At 33.1% G+C, this 19,004-nt stretch overlaps 2 protein-coding genes across 4 annotated transcripts in view; one reads left to right on the forward strand and one right to left on the reverse strand.

The window, feature by feature from the left end:
• Positions 1-12: 12 nt before the first annotated feature.
• On the forward strand, positions 13-3,614 carry LOC138182049 (glutathione S-transferase-like). Its single transcript, XM_069117547.1, has 5 exons — positions 13-170; positions 1,919-2,054; positions 2,431-2,598; positions 2,782-2,918; positions 3,241-3,614. The coding sequence occupies exons 2-5, from the start codon at positions 1,922-1,924 to the stop codon at positions 3,406-3,408; spliced, it is 606 nt and encodes a 201-aa protein (XP_068973648.1). The 5' UTR covers positions 13-170; positions 1,919-1,921; the 3' UTR covers positions 3,409-3,614.
• Positions 3,615-3,622: 8 nt separating this feature from the next.
• LOC138182046 (pyrokinin-1 receptor) overlaps positions 3,623-19,004 on the reverse strand; it is a 35,220-nt gene continuing 19,838 nt past the window's right edge. For all 3 annotated transcript variants that reach the window (XM_069117543.1, XM_069117542.1, XM_069117544.1), the window contains exons 5-7: positions 6,202-6,416; positions 5,169-5,574; positions 3,623-4,676 (exon numbers count right to left, since the gene is read on the reverse strand). In XM_069117543.1, coding sequence (XP_068973644.1) covers positions 4,429-4,676; positions 5,169-5,574; positions 6,202-6,416 — 869 coding nt within the window. In that variant the 3' untranslated portion in view covers positions 3,623-4,428. The remainder of the gene's footprint in view (positions 4,677-5,168; positions 5,575-6,201; positions 6,417-19,004) is intronic.

The following is a 19,004-nucleotide window of genomic DNA, read 5'->3' on the forward strand; positions in this document are numbered from 1 at the left end:
TGCCATGTACGCTATCGCGATTTATCACACGAATATCATTCAACATGGTGGGGAGAACGATATTCTCGGAGGATTACAAGAACTATTTATATGAAGCTCATGGTCGGTAATTGGAAGCAGTATTCTACGAGAGATCAACGCGTCTAGTTCACGTTACACTCTAAAACATCGTAAGTCTTTTCTATCTCAATACCATTTTTCACGTGATAAAGGTTCTGCAAAAGTTTGTACTTTGACATATTCGCATCGTGGCAATGTAACATCAGGCATTATTTTTGAAATTTATTAATAGGTTATATTCTATTGTAAATTAAAAATTAAATTAATTTGAAATTTCATATTTAAATGCTGCTATTGCGCAATAAATAATTTTCTTCCCAAACTTCAAATAATAATCGTATTTTCAAAGGAAGCTTTATAATTTGTACTCTCTCGATGTTTGATTTTATATCATACAGTTGGAAGTTCAGAGTATTTCATTGGATATATTGATCCATGTTCGTTTAGCTGGAGAGAAGCGACAGGTTTCATTCAGAGTCACTCTGAAGTTTCGCATAACTCTCTTGCGCAATATTGCGCAATACGCTATTATGCCCTTAAAAAAGTAGGAAACTTGAAAATTTGATAAGTGTTCTCCAGTCTTTGCAAATTTCGTCAATTGTTTTTCTGTGATTTCTAAATATCAGAGATAAAAAATAGACTGTTACATATATTTTATAAATTTTAAACAGACATTTTAATAAAATTAATAAATTAGTAAATGAATTAAAATATCAATCGATAGCATGTGTTCTTTATCGCTTAGCTTTTATGTCTTTTCTGTTTATTGACGTTATAACTATAGTAATGTATGCGTTAGCGTAAAAAAATAAATTTTATTAGCCGGTTAGTTGTTACACTCGTATGATTAACGGAACTAATGTTAGAAACCGCGAACCTTCACTTCGTTTATCATATTCAATGTCACGGATCATAAACATGAATTTCAACGTAATAGTGAGTTGCAAACTACTAAGTACAAGGTTTCTTTTAGAAAATATTAATGAATGTTGCGCTAATTTGAAGTACTTGAACAATTAGAATCTTCTACTGTTAGACAGCTACACTTTGTCAGTTTAACGGGCAAGAGTTTATTTAAACTAACATTAGCAACAATTAAAAATTTCATTCAGTGGCTGAATTTCGATTCTTTTTTTATGCGAGGGCGTTGCAATTATATATATTTACAATCGAATTTTCCTTGTTCAAAGAGATCAACTTTGAATCTTCAACTTCTAAACCTGAGAATATTCAATGCTTCAAATTTCCAATTTTACGAATATTACAACTTCTAAATATTTAAATTGTCAAGCACCACGAATTTCAAATATTATAATTTTTCGATTTCCTCAATCGTTATCTTTTTTAACTTTCTAACTTTTTAATTTTTATTTCAAAAATACTCGAAGTAGCGTTGCAATAAAGTGCAGAGTATTATTCATAGATATCTTACATAAGACTTCATACAATTCATAATATACGCTAGGTGTTTACCTTGCGAAGGTAACAATAGATAATCAGTGACGAGACTTAGATGGCAACATTATTGTGCCATCGGCAACATTGCGTGTTTCATATAACGTGAATCACGGCAAAGATCTATCGGACGTACGAGTAATACTGCAACTCATGATATTATCAGAATAAAACCGTTCAGTTACCTACGTATAAAGTTATATAAATGAATTTTAGAATATTATATATATATTTGGAAATATTATTACAAAATTTTCAAACTGATTTCTATTATAATGCGTACGATCTTGGATTAATCTCCCTCGTGAGAATATAAACGAAGGATAACATTACTCTAGAAGCAAACCAATACAAAATAATATTAGAAAATTTGAGTACAACAAATTATGTTTGTTTAATACAGGAAATGCCCAGCTACAAATTGACTTACTTCAACATCACTGGCCTTGCTGAACCAATTAGGCTGGTTTTGCACCAAAGTGGAATTAAATTCGAGGACAAGAGGCTCACTCAGGATGAATGGCCGGAAGTTAAAAAAGGTAAAAATTCAAAACTCTAATATATTAATTTCATACTTATATGAAGTTTACGTTTTTCAACAGTTTATGTTACAAAAGAACATTTAAGATACAAGTTCAGATTATATAAAAAATGTAATTTGACGAATACTTGGTTCAAAATTAATAAATGTCCAATGAGGTCTCGATGAAAGTGTATAAACTTTTTTAAGACTTCCGTATAAACTGTATAAATAACAATATCATATTTGACTCCTGTCGAAGATACATAATCTCTACGCTATGTTTCCCAAAGAGAAAGTCAGGAGTCTTGATTTTGATAAATGTTTGAATTCCTCTGTTCACATGTAATATTAATTAATGACTTGTTGATTATTGATGATCGCGAATATTTCAGATATGCCACTTGGTCAAGTACCCGTCTTGGAAGTCGACGGCAAGGCTTACTATCAATCGAAAGCAATCCTTCGCCTGCTTGCCAGGAAAAACAATCTCTATGGTTCCAACGATGAAGAAGCTTTCCTGATTGATGCCACCGTTGACACCATTGATGACGTGAGAGCAGGTAGGCGTCTATTACGTTGCGTTAACTCACTTTAACAGTACTTGGTCTGTCATTCTTTGATTCATGATTATTGTTTCTTTCAAATGAAGAACAGTCCACATAAAGACATACGTATACTTGAAGAGAATATTTCGAATTTATGTTTTAATTTTTATATATCGATTTTGTATTTATAATTTATAGCATACTCTCAATACCACTTTGAACAAGACCCTGGACACAAGGCCAAGCTGAAGGCCAACGCTGAGAAAAAGCTTCCCATGCTCCATAAGTTGGATGAGCAGGTGAAGAAAAACGGAGGACACTTTGTCAATGGAAAGGTAATTGTTTATTTGTTTTGCAAAGTCTAGAAATCAGCTGCTCAGAAGCTGTTTCTTCAGTAATCGACCACAAATTGGATAGTTGAAAAGAGTGATATTACTAAAGATTTTCTTTGTAATTTCGTAATTTTTTTTCAATTATTGCTCTAAATTTGTAATCTTCGTCTTTATCTGTGTCTATTTTTCAGATATCAATAATGAAAAGTAAAGTAAAAGTAAAAGAATTTACAAAAAATGGGGTCGATTAATTTTTTACTTTCTTAATACCAGTTAAAGTAATTTTAAACTTATTTCTAAGCCACATTTTCAATTGTCGTTGTAGTTGACATGGGCTGACCTTTTCTATGCCGCACAATCGGAGACCTTGTCCAACATGCTGCAAACCGACATCAACAAAGACCACCCTGAATTGAAGAAATTGGTAGAGAAAGTCAGGTCGCTACCCAACATCAAAGCTTATCTCGACAGCCGACCCCAAAGCATGTTTTAAGCTTAGAGACTTTTTACGTGCGTTAGAGTTCAACAGGACTCGTTGATTGGTTTATTTCCTTGCAAGTATACTTGCAAATTCTTTTACATTTTATGTTTTATACAAATTTCACGTCACGTTTATAAAAGCATAGATGAGATAGATGAATGGTTTTTACAAATTGTTATGTATGATACGAGTAGAAAAATAAATATCGCTTATATTTATTCAAGAGTTTTCCTTTTGTAATTGCGAAGCAGTGAACTTGTATTTTCAGTGAAATGAAGTACAAGAATGAACAAAGCAAATTTCATGATTAATTACATAATCAATTCGCACTGTACTACTTATGAACGACGTTTCCTTAAAATATTACACGATCTCTATGACTGACTGTAATTTCTAAACGACCTTGCTCTATGTTTAGTATCGCTATAATAACATTTACCCTTAATTAAATTTGAAATCGTCTGAGATCATGTTTTCACGGTATTATTCAATTTCTTCCTGTATCTATTCTTAGAAAATTTGTTTAAGCGTTGCTGTTTACGCAAAATGAACCATGGAATCGTTTTTTTACAGTTTTCACCGTTTCAGTGATTTATAATGATGTTTGCGCGCGCGAAAAGGATCAATGAACACGCGGAAAGGGCGTATACAACACAGTAGTGTTAATTGGTAATATTAAATTTCGATGATCTTGGATCTTTTCAATGTGGGCGTTTTCGCAATACACTGGGGAAGCATTTATGTCAGACTAATAATATGATTTACATCAGCTTGTTCGTAGATCCTTTGCTGTTCGGTTACAATGTAAGATTTACAAATATGCTTCCTCTTAAAAGACATACATATTCAGTATCTTTGTTTAAATTTCAAGTTTTAAGTTCTTCTTTTTCAGATTTTCCTGACTGTTGCCTATAGAAGTTCGCATACACATATTCTTACTTCAAAGCCTCAATTTCTCAACTTTTTTCTTTAGTTCGTTAAGTACTTATGTTTCGCTCGTTCGACGAAGGGACGCTTTTCCTTAAACGAACGTTAAGTGATTAAGTCACAGTTCAGTTCACCCATGTATCGTGCCAATTCCATACCAGTAAACTCTGTCTCGTCATAGTTCTTTAAACTAGAGTTACTGATAGTGTTTGCACTCTCTATACTCGGATGACTTTGGAATCGCGGTGCCAACACTATCCTCGTTTCCGGTTTCGGCGCTGAACTAGTTACGATCTTCTGTTGAGGCGAAAATAGCTCTTTGGTTCCCAATCTCAATCTGCCGGCGAGTATACCTGTTTAAAGAAAGTTAAGAAAATTATAGCTTAGAAACTCGTAACTCGAAACAAATTAATTATAATTTAAAAAGCTATAGCCTGTATCCAGCGAAATAATTCGTCAAAGAGTAAAAATATTTGATTTTCTCGATCGACAATTAAATATTATACTGTCTCGTTGACGTGGAAATCATCAATTCTTATATTATTAACCTTTATTGCGCGTTAACGTGACTATTACACGTTGATTGCTATGGTCGTTAGCCGAAGGCCATGAACTTTGAATAGATTCATCATCTATCTCCAACATTTATAAATTATCGCTCATTTAGACGTAATCAATATTCGATAAACGATCCAGGACTTCACCTGGACGACTTGAAGAATATTTCTACGCCCCTTTTACAATATCGTCACCAAATACCTATAGGTGATTTGGTTGATCTAACTGAGGCTTATGTATTCATACAATCAAGAAAAATTAAAAGTAGCAAATAAAATCTCACTTACCGAGCGTGACAACTCTCGGTGCTCTTTGAATGTTCACGTAAGTCGCAGTCACGTTATTGTTACCTTCGTTGAAACTTTTACTAACGGACGACATCAGGGTAAACTGACTGGAGTTCGATCCTCTGGATACGCTTCTGCTGTATTCTCGATGATTGATCTCATTCGCCACAGAGTCGGACTGGTTCCGTCCATTGCTCTTTCGACCGTTTAATCCGGTAAGTTCGGTGGTATTGGTCGTTCTCAGATATTGGTTGTCCTCGCTGACGGAGATCGACGGCGAATTCTGACGATCATCCGTCTGCCTGAACGTGGACCTCGCGTACCTCGAGAGGCTACTGTACGTCGGCTGTCGTGGTACTGACATGCGGGATGACCACTTCCGCCCGCAGTGATTCGACAGCATCGACTGAAAGTTAACTTCAGTTTGTTTAACGCACTTTGTCAGACTCCATCTCAATCTTTTGGGGAGGGATGGTGGGGGTTCGATTTTTCTTAATTTTCAGATTTCTTTTGTAATTTTTACGTTTGTAATAGTGCCTATTATAATACTGTCATTTTTTCTTTTTTTTCTTTTTTTTCACTTATTATTTCCACAATTTGGGTGAAAAGTCGTTAATAGCAAGTTCCAGTTCTTTATATCTCTTCTTCTTATATTTTTGATGCTACAACGTTATTATCATTCGTTAATTACTATCCTCGTCGGTAGATTACTCGTACCGTCGATCGGTACACGTAGCTTGTCGGAAAGAAAATTAACTTCGCACAGATTTTTTACTCGTTTGTAGTATCTTAGATTTTTCAGGATCATTGTAAAGCTCTGTAGTTTTCTACTTTAGGGGTGCAAAGAAGAAAACATAGAGGATATAAAGAAAAACCACGGAAATATTCATTTATAAAGTTAAAAACACAGTTAAAATGTAACAAGAATATACAAAGGTACATTCATTATTTGTTACTCTGGGGGATGATTGATAATTGAAATAGGATCGTTGACAGGTAGATTTCGATTCAAAATTCTCAAGTGATAACTTACCTTGAAAGCCTCCCTAAATTTGTTGGACATGATATTGTAGAGCAGTGGATTCACTGTCGTGGAAAGGTAATAAAACACCCCGGACATGTACGTGAGGATAGTGTAGACTATTACTAACACGTCTTTCGGTTCAGTCGTATTCTTTGCGTACACAGCCAACAGCCTTTGAGCGTGGAACGGTGCCCAACAGATGAAGAACGCCACTACTACTGCAACTGCAACGATAAAATCGTTTCTGTTCCATTTTTTCTTCCTATAAATGCGTTTATTATTGGTATTTGCAGCAGATAATTTAACAATCTGAACGTATTAACCTATTAACCGGATCGTCTTTAAACGAAAAATTACGATTTTAAAGATAAAAATTAATAAAGATAAATTTTATTTTCACTGATGTTAATTTTAGTTCTTGCAGACGTACATATGACAGAGTTTATTTTTAACGAAAACAAAGCCACGTGTGAAAGAATAAAGGAACTTTAAAAATGAAGAAATTACGATGTCTACGAAAATTATTTGTTACGTCCAAAGAAATTATCAACCAAAATGACGAGTTAACTCGTCTGTATTGGGAATTTTAGATCTGTATGGATTATCATTATTTAATTATTTGAGGATGTAATGAAATTATGAAAAATTCAAAATAAACATACGAAAACGATGTATAAAATAATTATACCTTTATCCTTGAGATCTTCTACGTTGTTGGTATCAGATACAATAAATATATATACTTTTAACATTTTGTAAATAAATATTAATAATTCTGTTACGTATGATAACATTTACAGTGTGAGATTTCTAATATTACGGATCTTTTTTGGAGTTAAAATCAAATATGAAAGTAGGTATTAGTATAGCATAATTGAGATCATCTATAAACTGAAGATTTTGTAAATAACTAAATTCCTATATTTGCTTATAATTTTAGACCCCTGAAAATAATTAGTATCGTAATTAGTAACTCGCCACAAGCAATTTGTGTCGGTATTAAACTTCCCTTTAATTAAAGTATCTATTCCATAAGCTTTAAGGCAGATTTGCTTCGATAAATCCTTGAATTTTCGGAACTGTAATATTTTATGCAAATTTCGAAAGAATTTATGACAAACGATCGGACATTCATAATAGTATACAGGGTGCCCCAGTTATTTGGGGCCAAACGTTGTTAGCACAGCCTCTTAAGTCAAGATAAGGAGAAAATATCACATAAATATATGTTATTAGAAGCATCGTTAAAGGAGTTGCTGCAACGAGTAATAAACGAGAACTTGAAAGAATAATAAATCCAATTTTATTGATTTTTTTATATCATTTCGTGATTCATACTTTTTATCCCAATAAGGCACGTTCGTTACCGCTTATTCCGTATATCGATCTTTCCAGTCATAACTTTAGTTATCTATAACTAACTATCTATAATTTTTAGTGACATACGTTTATTAACATGTCTTTTCTTATTTTGACCTACAGAACGTACTTTGGCCAGGAGCAATTGGATCACTCTGTGTATAAATGTAAAATTAAAAATAAAATACAGAATGCAAAATTATAATAAAAAGATAGTAATAAAGAGGCAAAACAATGTTCGCTTTTTGCCTGTTTGGTAGATAAATCGATGGGCTTATAAGGTGACGTTAATAAACAGCACGGTAGGGAAGCTCGTAAATTTTGTCAAATCGCGCCGGGGCCATTTACCTTCATTTCCGACTTTTTAACGTTTCGATCTTCTGTATCTTTTCTGCTTACAGTCGACATATTTTTCATGAAAAAAGTAGACTCAAATAATTAATCATTAATTCTCGTGATGATAACAAAGAGAGACGATATTAATTATCTGTGAAACCTTTTATTCAACAAATAATTCGAAGGAAGTAATACCATACTGCTAATTTAATTGCTTGCTCTGTTAAAGAGTGGATTCTCCCATGACCATTTTATTTGAAAGAAAATCTACAAGTATCTTAGTTTGATTCACTTTTTTATTATTTGCGCCGGTAAATCACTAGCTCTTCGTTCACCGGAAGTTCCTTTTCAAATAAAGAGAGTTCTATGGCGAGCAGACAGAAGTAAATGTCTAGATTCCTTGAATAACTGAATATATATTAGATTCACGTCTGTGCACTTCTACCTTTTCGAAAGTGATCGATTCAGTCCGATTCAATGGACTGTTAAGCGTTTGAAGGATCCCCTTTAATTCAAATACTTGAATACTAATGAACCATAAAGTTGTTCAGAATTGTTTGTAATTAGATAAGCGTCGTACTGAATTAACGCATAATATGAAATATCGTTTTCCTAAATTAAAACGTTAATGTCATCTAACAGGTACATTAGAGAACGTAACATATTTAATCTGATATTGACTTCGTAAGTAAATGATAAGATAAATAATATGATTTTATAAATAAATCTAATCTAAATACATATATTTGATCGTATATTTCTCATATAATTTTACGATTGTTTCCTTAATAATAAACAACATTCATTGCTCCAGATTTCTTAGAAACATTTGTTCTAGAATGAAAAAGTTATTAAAAAATATTGTTTCGATAATTTCGTTACTTCGAAAGAATTTATTTGTTCAAAAATTGTTTAAGTTTTCAAACAAGAGAATCAGGAAGGATTCGAAGAATATTTTAGTAAAGATTCCGATGTTTTAATCTTCGGAATTGTGTAGCCATTTTGACATACAAAATACAGCTTGGTTGCTTCCCTAATGAAAAGTCGCCAACCTTGAATTTCATGAACCTAACCTGAATTATTCCAATATTTACATAAACATACTTACGTAAAGTTGAGAATGTATGTATGTTTTCAACATGTTTTACAGTATTTTGACCAAGCTTAAACTCATATTTATAAAACACGCGAATATTCTGATTATTCATAACTGTTAATAACGAGATTCTAACATTTTTATGATGAATTTCGTTAATATATTACCGTTAATATATACCTTGTATTATAGCTCGTTTCTCGTTCCTTAATACGAACGACGTTTAAATAAAACAATCGACAGCGAAATAAAATTTAGTTAATGGTATTGGCACAAATTCAAATGTTCGAATTGAAATTCACATTGAAATTCGAGAACGACATTTTTCATGCATATATGCAGCAATTTAATATTTTTATAATGATAATGCACTGTATCTACATCTAAACTGCATTGTATAAGAAAACATATTCTTCCAGATAAGATCTCTTCGGATAGAAAACAGTATACAGTTTATGATGAGCTGTTTCGAAGCGGTGATCCGTAAAATAACAGATTTTGATAAAAAGGAAATCGCTTCCACGTGTAAATTATTTATGGGAGATCAGAGGTTAGAATACGATATTGTTTTTGACCAAAAAACAATACATATAACATACGGGTTGTATAATTACGAGATACACAATTCATACAATTACGAAAGAGAATTTAAGTTTTCGTTTATAAATTGATTCTATTGTATACTCTACCCAAGTGTGTAATATTAAATAAATTAAAAATTAATTTAAATTACCTCAAAATAGCTACGATTTTGAAAGAATAAATGATGAAAAATAAAATGAATGTTTTGAATCAAATTGTTTAAAATCTGAACTAATATCCAGTTACTCGAAATCTTAGACGATTATACTTCTACTCTATGCGTTCTTTGACTCATTGTCGAGTTAATTGTCCATTCTTTTTAAATATTTTAAGTTTAAAGAAAATATTAATTGATTGATAAGCATTTTTTATTTCAATTTTACGTTGAAGTTGTTCTAAAAAGATCATTAAAGATCCTTCTGCTTATTGAAATAGCGATAGAATTTGGATATGAAATTAAGGCCATTAAATCATTTGAAAGATCAACTACGCTTCAGCATTAGGTGAAAGTTGCCGGTTTCGAGGCAACGACCTCGCTAACAAATATTCGTATTTCACAGAAAAATGTGGGCGCCCACATAATCGCCAGTCAACTCGTTTATCAAACAAGTAATCGGATCTCGTTCGTGAATTAAATAAAATCAGTGAACACGATGATTCAAACGTTGTTTGCTTTCGAGTATCTTCGCATCCGTTTCGATGTAATTTATATAATACAATCCATAATTTTGATTTTTTGTGAAAGATAATGCTGTTGTTGACATTTCGTTATTGCGTTTACAAACGACAACAATGTCTCTTTGAATATTTTATAATCGATATGAGATTTTCCACGAACATTTTATTACAGTCATCGACCATTTCTTGCGTTCGGTTCATTGCGTTTTATAAAAAAAAATTGGTCATAAAGAATAAAATGTACGAAATATTTTTTTGCATTCATACTTTTGTAACGGATATTTCATTGAATTATGTGAATTTTATTCTTTATCCTTTTATAGCATTATTGCTATCATTATGGAATTATTAATAAATTTATCATTTAATCGATGTAACTGAATTTGTGTGATTAGTGATAATACTAAAATAAAGGAAACTTACTAACTAAATTTAATTTACTAAATAAATGTAATAATTCAGCACAATATAATAACCAACACGAATTTTGTAATTCGTAATAAACTACAATCATTTCCCAAAAGCGATCTCGAACTCTTGATTTGTCAAAAATAGACATTAACTTTCACTTCCTTATAAAACATATCTTTCGTTACCATTGATAGTGAGGCAACTCAACAAAATGTAAATTTTAGAAGGGAGGTTTTTCAAAATTTGCGAGGAAATCTTCTTGAGTCATTACAAGGTTGACTTAACACAAGATATGCCACCATTCGCGGAAACAACACAACCTTCCACTTGCAGCGTCACGAAACAACCGAAGATGAACCGAATGTTGTTGTAAAACTAAACCCAGGTTGTATAAATAATAATTTTCCTCTCTGACGCAAAAACTGATGGAATTATAAATATACCCTTCTACATGATGAAAATAAAAAGATAATGTAGATCATCTATTCAATAAAAGCAAATTTGAAGTTTTTCAAGTTCCCCTACTATCAATAATCAAACCAATAATCAAAACCTCGGATCAATGTAGATTCAATAATCCACGGCACTCCACAAATTCGATAATGTATAAATCACTTCACAGAAGCCACAAACTCTCTGAACTGCATCGTCCACTTTTCGATTCACCAGACATACAGATTACATTAGCTTATTTATCCCTCGAACGCTCGAGACTCGCGTGGAAAGACATCAAAGACGTTTTACTTCTGAAATGAAATTCCGATCGATTTTATCGACCTCGAAAGCTTTCTTCGCGTTCCAGTCCATCCTTCACTATCGTCTTTTGACGTCGTGGTTTCGCCAGTCGGTTACTTTGCATAAAAAAAGGCCGCTTATCCATCATTCCCTGATCTTCGTGAACAGGATAAGATTGTACAGGCCATGGAAAACGCTGAGAAACAGGCGTTTCCGCAATAAATATCCAACAATCGTGTACGCACACGCATTTCCTCTGATACGTATTTATAGGCTGTGCTGGTCAAAAGATTGGAATGCTTTTTTTAATTGTATTTTACTGATTTTTTGATCAATTTTATATTTATTTTGGTATTGACGCAATAATCGTATTAGTAGAAAAATGTTCTTTATCTTCATTTTAATATAGGGAAGAAGAGGAACTAAGTAGGAGAAGAAGAACTTTCGTGGAAGAAACTTGTGCGAGCTATTTCTACAAATTTTCTGATTCTATGGAACGTACAGCGATTTTAATGTTTTCTAAGAATATATTAGCGTAGTAGTATTCTGATAGATCGTCGTCCAAAGATTTTTCTGAATGAAGAGAATTCCATGTATGTGGACTACTTTCACAAAATTTTCGATTTTATTAAATACCTAACAATGTAAACTTCTCGCCGGTAGCGTGTGCTCGTTTCTCGATACTCTATGGCATTGAAAGAATTGTAGCGAAAACCAGAAGAAGGTTTTGTATTACATTTAAGGGTATCGGTGAAGGCGAGACTCGAATTTTACGATCGATAGTGAGATGCTCGACGAAGCTGTTGTGCAACATGGAGAAATAAATTTCAGTGGGTTATTTTGAACGTTTATTGGATTCGTTTAAATTTTAAGAGCGTTTTCCGCTGTTCGTTTCTGCCTTCTTCTCTCCGATTTATTTTCTTTCAGTTTAGATTACCTTTTACTTCTATCACTATGAAACCTTCGATTTTTAATTCCGAACGTTCAAATATAGGAACAACGACAATGTAATAGAAATACAATTGAGATATCGGTGTGTAAAGAATTATGATACGATAATAAATTATAAAATGACCAAACTAAAAATAAACTTCGAATCAAAGACGGAAAATCGTCATCGTAGGAACATCTATCGTTTAAGTGGACGTATCATGCGATGCGATATATTACCAACTCGAACGACACATTGTTGCTCGTCCATTTTCATGAACGATTTATCGTTTTCATTTGAATTTCAGTTTCTCCTATAAATAGACAATCGAGACAATATCCGGATTCATTCAACTTTCAAGTAATATTCCCGTAACTACTTTTACGCAATTTCTCAGTCTCCTAATTAACGTTGGCTGTTTCGTGACAGGATGTTTAGCGCGAGTCATTTAAAAAATACTGGCTAACACTTAAGGCGTTGTAAACTGCGCCAAGTGCAATAACGCTGTATATGAATTAAAGGAGAACGTGAGTTTGCAGTCGAGCATCAGGAGAATTTAAATGGACATAGAATTTTTATGTCTCTTAATAAAGGTACATCGTTCTACACGTTAGAGATTTTTCTTTTCCAGTTGAAGTAAAGAACGTGAAAAATAAGCTAGAAAAATATATAATTTTTGTCAACGATCCGAGTATAAGAATTGTGAGAATTCATATATCTGCAGGAAACATAATTTTTACCCGTTGACGAAGATATCTTGTTTTACGAGTTAAACATTTTGTATATCGAGTTAACGCAGAAGATAAATAACAAAAGATAAATAACCGACGTTGCAATGGAAAAGATGGAACAATGGGAATTTGACACAACAAGTTTCGTAAGTTTTTTCAAACAAAAATAGCAACTGAAGAATATTTTTCGTCGTCGATGAAGATACGTCGTTTAATATGTTAGAGATTTGATTAAACTCAAAGTGGAATTAGAATTATGAGGATTGAATAAAGGTTCAGTAAATTTTTTGGCAATACAAGGATACAAGACATTTATTTCCACGAAGAATTTCTTCCTTAGAAGATTTTCTGTAACAACGTCTAGATTTTTATCATTATAAATATTCTCACGAATTCTCTAATTAAATTTTCTCAATTACAACGAACAGAAAGCCAATTGCAAAATGGTTTCGAACCAATAACTGTTCCAGAATAATAAATCTTTCACAGTCGTATAAATTTCCAAGCTTAATGCCCACTGTTCGTCTGAAAACATCTGCTCTTTGTTTAGCTTGATTTTTCCACTATCAAATGAAAGGAACAACGCGCTAGAGTGACTCGATTATTTCAATTGCGAGTTTCAAACGAGCTTGTCTTTCTCTGGCGAACTTTTCGCGAACACACGCCCAACTGTGCTTGTTTGCACGGCAAATATTTGACAGAGAATGATTTATACAGTCATGGGAAATAGCGAGCAGCTGGACGTTGACCGTATTCGATTTTACGTCGAATGAATCCAATCTACTAAATTGCAAGAATTGATATCGAGCAAATATATATGCAGAAACTTTTCAATGTTAGTCTTCTGGTCTCTACTGGTGTTACCTTCGCGACACCGATGACGTGCGAATTATTTCATTTTTCTGTTGACGTAAAAAACAGAGAGTAGCGATAAATGGATATTCGATTTTTGAAAGAATAATTCAGTGGTAAGCATCCAAACTTCGATGAAAAATATTCTTTCTAAGAAACAGTTTAAGTTGAGCAAAGTAAAAATAAAAATAAAATCATCGCATACTTAAATTGTTATTTGACAGTAATTTTAAAAAATTAGAATCGCGTGACAATTTGTAAAAATTGGAACTACACTTAAATCTATTTTTGTAAGCCACTTTGAATCGAGAAACTTTTATCCTGGACATATCAAACAATCCTTGCATCGGGATTTTCAATTGAAATAGAAATTAATCGGACGTCAATCGATTTGAAAAAAAAGGAAGAAAAAGAGAAACAAATTACGACAAGAGACGAGATCTAAATTGCCTTGTTCTTGCATATTGGATAGTTACTAAATGGAAAAATGATCGATATTCGATAGTTGATGCTTCCGCACCAAGGGACCTTTATTTCGTGACAATATTTCACCTTTTCATCCGCGTGACACGTGAAAATCTATCGTACGGTCCGATTTCACATTTGATGGCCGGAATTTTTGTCGTGGTTATCTCTTCACTGGCGAATACATAGTGGATGAAGATAAGTAGTCCCCTAGAGCACTCGTAAATTTGGAAAGCCGACTTATCTGAGATTTCTCTGCCTTTTCGCTCATTTTTCATGAACTTTGTATCAAGCCAGCCATTTTGTAGCAACGACAAAATTTGATAAATATCAAACGTCACCAATGGTGTATAAATAAATTTATTATATGTAAATGAACAGATAATAAATGAATTTATTCGTTAAGGACTAATGTAGTTACATTGAAACAAAGATGTATTTATAGAATAGCTAGAACAGATTTATAGTCGAATGAATTATTCTTAATAAGTTAATCGTGAATCTTCTCAAACGAATCACTGCAATTTATTATACACGGGGTTAAGACTCGTCCCGTTCATCACTTGCGAGTTCAATTATTTTTCCATCGCCTATTCCAAAAAACGAAGCGAATCGTGGTCTTTACAAATTCACGTGTTTCCAATAATCAAACTTTCGGCGACTTATTATATACACTCGTCATTTTTGTATCTCAGATTATTTAGATATCGCACGTGTATTTCGAAAGTGACACAGCTCTAACAAGCTTTGTAGGATGAGCAGAAGAACCGTTTAGAAGATTCCAAAAGTTATTCGCTAGACGCATAATATCGGCAAAAGAATAATCTCTAAGAGACAACGGTCGAATATTATTTTTATAATTTTTCGTTCTTAGTTTCTTCTCCTGACACACAATCGTTTTCATCGAATTATTTTATATCGCGATACTTTCAAACTACACGCGCAATATGTTGAATACACGTTTCAAAAGTTTTTAAAAATCATTTAGAAAAATTGTTAGTTCTGCAAAGTATTTCTTATGGTTACACTTTATTACATTCTCTATAAGTATGAGATTATCATTAGACTCTGATGAAGACTGGCTGCAACGCTAGCGAAATACTGGACCTTTCAAAAAGGGATACGGCTTAGGTTGCCTCACACGCTATTAGATTTTTCCATGTTCGTAGAAAGAACTAGTTCTTGTCTGGTCACCAAATTCGTGCAACCTCAGGTATTCTACTGGTGTGTTAGTTTTTACATGAATGAAGAAAGTTACAGTGACGTGGAAAAGTATTTGATTAACCTGCTAACTGTGTAACGAATTAGTTCACGTAAATGTTTTTTTAAATAAACGTGGATTTGATGCCATTGGAAAAATAGCTTTGTCAAATGTGTTCACGTTGGATGTTCGTTTTTAAATCGTATTGGAGCAATTTCGTGAATTTTAGCTTTTTACATTATTAAGTCATCGTTGATGTAACAATACTATTTTTCTCTCGAACTCGGGGTATCTCATAGTATCATCGACGTGACGCAGAGTGCGACATTTGGACGAGGATTCGAAGCGAAAATAAAAAATGCATGTAATACGTGGTTTTCCCGAAACTAGATACGAGGGGATCTGAGACGAGTAAGAGTCTGTTTAACGAACCTTCGTTAGTATTTTCCCTGCTCTCTGATTCGGTTGAAATATCTTGAATATTTATTTTTTTATCTGTCCACACACAGTGACGTTTGAATAAGCATTTTATAAAACAAACATTTTATGAAACAGACATTTAAATAAACACTGCCAATGCCAGAACAATCTTCCCATTTTTTGGCAAACACTAATCCTATTTCACTAAATTTCACTAAAACGATTAAGAACATCCAGTGTAGCAGTTCGCAGGAGGAGAGAATAATATAGCAATCTAATAAAATGTCTTCTTGATACAGAACAATCATGATTACAGGATGTAATCTTTTTAAAATGTTTTTAAATTGTCCTTTAAAGAAATAAAGATATTTTTTAATTGGAAATTAAAGTTACACGTATCTCTGCTCAAATTCTCCATGTTGAAGATGTAGCAGACACTGGTTGACAAGAATCAACAAACAGAAATGTATTAGGTTGTCCGAAAAGTGTCTTTCTTTTACAGACATGTCTTTTGCAACGACACATCTTTATACAAACATGAAACCTAATCTGTCGAACGTTATGATCTTTATTTTGATAGAAGAAAATGGATCATACGTAAGTCGACAAAATAATATAAAACGGAAAATGTTGTGCATCCATTATTACCTTATAAAACGAAAGAAACTTTTCGGACGACCTAATATAACGAACGAGATTTGATTAGATTTTGATATACAAACGATTTTTACTAATCATCTATCGATTTTTGGGAGAACAAGGAGAATAATAAGATCAAAGTCTGATAATGATCAGAGTCTAACAAAGAAGAAACTTGTCCATTGCATTCATTTAGTTGATAAAATAAATCAGTGAAAAGCAATCTTATATATTCGAAACATACACTGAAAGGATATATGTACATGTACATTGTATATACAGAGATCTCGTGTTCGCATTTCTCAATATAAAGCGCACAGTATCTCTCTCATAAACCTCTTTCCAACGTCAGTGTGTATCTATTCTAAGTATAATGTGCAGCTCTACCATCGGCAACGATCAAAACCCACCAAAAACTGGTGAATTCCTGTTGACCAAGTTACATAAACAGAAACGAAAAAGAAAAAGAGAGAGGAAAACCTTGGACGAAGCTAGTTTCTCCATGTGAAGAGCAAATCTGTTCTTGGTGGGAAGGAAAAGTCACCCTCCTAAGCAACAATGAGATAAAACAAGCATTCGCAACTTCTTATATATCCTTTAAATTTACTATTTCACAATTATTGCAAATCTATGTTAAAGATAGAGCTATTTATTTGTAAGAACAGGTGGAGAATAATAAAGAAGAGATTACAAAATAGCTAGAGAGAATAATAAATATTGTGCAGCTTGCAACGTTTCAACGAAACATTTCTTTTTGCTCAACCGTGAAAAGGATTGTTCCAATATCTCAAAAACTCGTCCCAATACTAAACATTATTTTAATAATGCTAAACGTTTAATTATGGATAATAGAAACACATTCTTTCGTCTGATTTAATAAAGAAGACATAATACACTAAAGCTCAAAGTTTGCTTTATCGAAAACAGATATATTTATCGTTTGGTCGATTTAGTTAGTTTATTAAAATATAAGGTAGCGTATACATCGAGCGTGAAAGGATAAAGTCTGACGAAGCAAAGAAGCATCGCCATCGTTATGTCAACGGACAATTTCTCGAACGCGTTCCGTAACAAGCAGCAACATACCATCTCGAGGCATCTATTTACAGCTGTATTTTGGCAGAGCCGGTTTGTATAAGATTCCACGAGGTCATGCTAGAATACGATCTATTTCTTGATCGATCTGCTTACACTAGCCGTGTGCGAACTCTCTGTGTTTCACGAACTCATATTCCTGTTTCTTAATTCCGTTCTCACTGTTGTAAATCGAACAAACCGAATGGAATTCCTAGTTCCGAAGATACGATCGGAGGTAGAAATAAATTTTCCTACAATAAAATTAAACGATCTTAGTGTGACATATCGTTCCAGCAGGGTATGAATCCTTTTCGACGATATTTCAAAGATTTCAAGGTCCCATCTTTCTAAATGAGACGTAAAGAATGCTTTTTTTTTAGACACGCTTTTTGGCAGGCGTTCATAATAAATAATTCCCACTTCCTGTTTTAATCAAATACAACGTGGTAACCTTCCCACGAATTTACCACGAGGAAACGGATGATAATTATTGTTTAGCTGTATTTGTTTAAAACGTACATATACCGATAAACGATGTTCGTCGTATCGAATTTAAACTGAACGTAGGAGGGAGGGGAAATTATGGATACTTCGTTAATCACCATAAAAGGAAACATTCGGGGATCTTTATTGACACGTGGAAGTGCAAATGAGATATTGCATTAATGCGAGATTAAACAAATAAATTCGGGAATATCTAGGTGAAATAAAAAAATATTACAAATTAGACATAGTAAAGAATCCTCAAATATCTATGTTACCTAAGAAAAAAAAAATATTGCAAATTAGATATTGCATCAATGATTCAGAAATATTTGAATATACATGAGAAATCCCAAATTGCATTAAAAATTCCAAAGTAAATGCAGTGTTAATACGAAATTAAATAAAAGGAATTCGCAAATGTCTCTACGTTGACCAAAGAAAAAAGCCCAACAAAATATCGAATTGACGCAGCATTGTTCATCGGTGGGTTAATTATAAATCACTTAGTATCGCAAATTAAATGCAATCTATTCGTGGTGTATCGAGGATAAGTGGTCGTTTATCGATTGCACGCGCCACACCTCGTAAATCCACGAACGAGTATAAAAGTATAGACCAGGCGATTTTCACTTAACACGAGTATAAAAAGGCAGCGGGTTGCGACTGAAATCTTCAGAAAAGAACGAGTACATGACTTAGTCGTTTAACGGTAAGAAGCTAAAAGAACAGTTGGCAAGGGATTAAAGGAGATAAAGGGTGAATGAGTCGCACTAAGGTGGCGTTTAATGGTCTGTTTGCGGTGTTTTCGGACTT

Source organism: Bombus flavifrons, chromosome 7 (assembly GCF_040668555.2).
Source record: "Bombus flavifrons isolate JBK064 chromosome 7, iyBomFlav1_principal, whole genome shotgun sequence".
In the NCBI taxonomy this organism is placed as follows: Eukaryota; Metazoa; Arthropoda; class Insecta; order Hymenoptera; family Apidae; genus Bombus; species Bombus flavifrons.

Coding starts and splice junctions, on each gene's coding strand:
- LOC138182049 (XM_069117547.1), top strand. CDS start 1,922: ATGCCCAGCTACAAATTGACTTACTTCAACATCACTGGCCTTGCTGAA. Junction 2,599..2,781: donor CATTGATGACGTGAGAGCAG/GTAGGCGTCTAT, acceptor TATAATTTATAG/CATACTCTCAATACCACTTT. Junction 2,919..3,240: donor GACACTTTGTCAATGGAAAG/GTAATTGTTTAT, acceptor TTGTCGTTGTAG/TTGACATGGGCTGACCTTTT.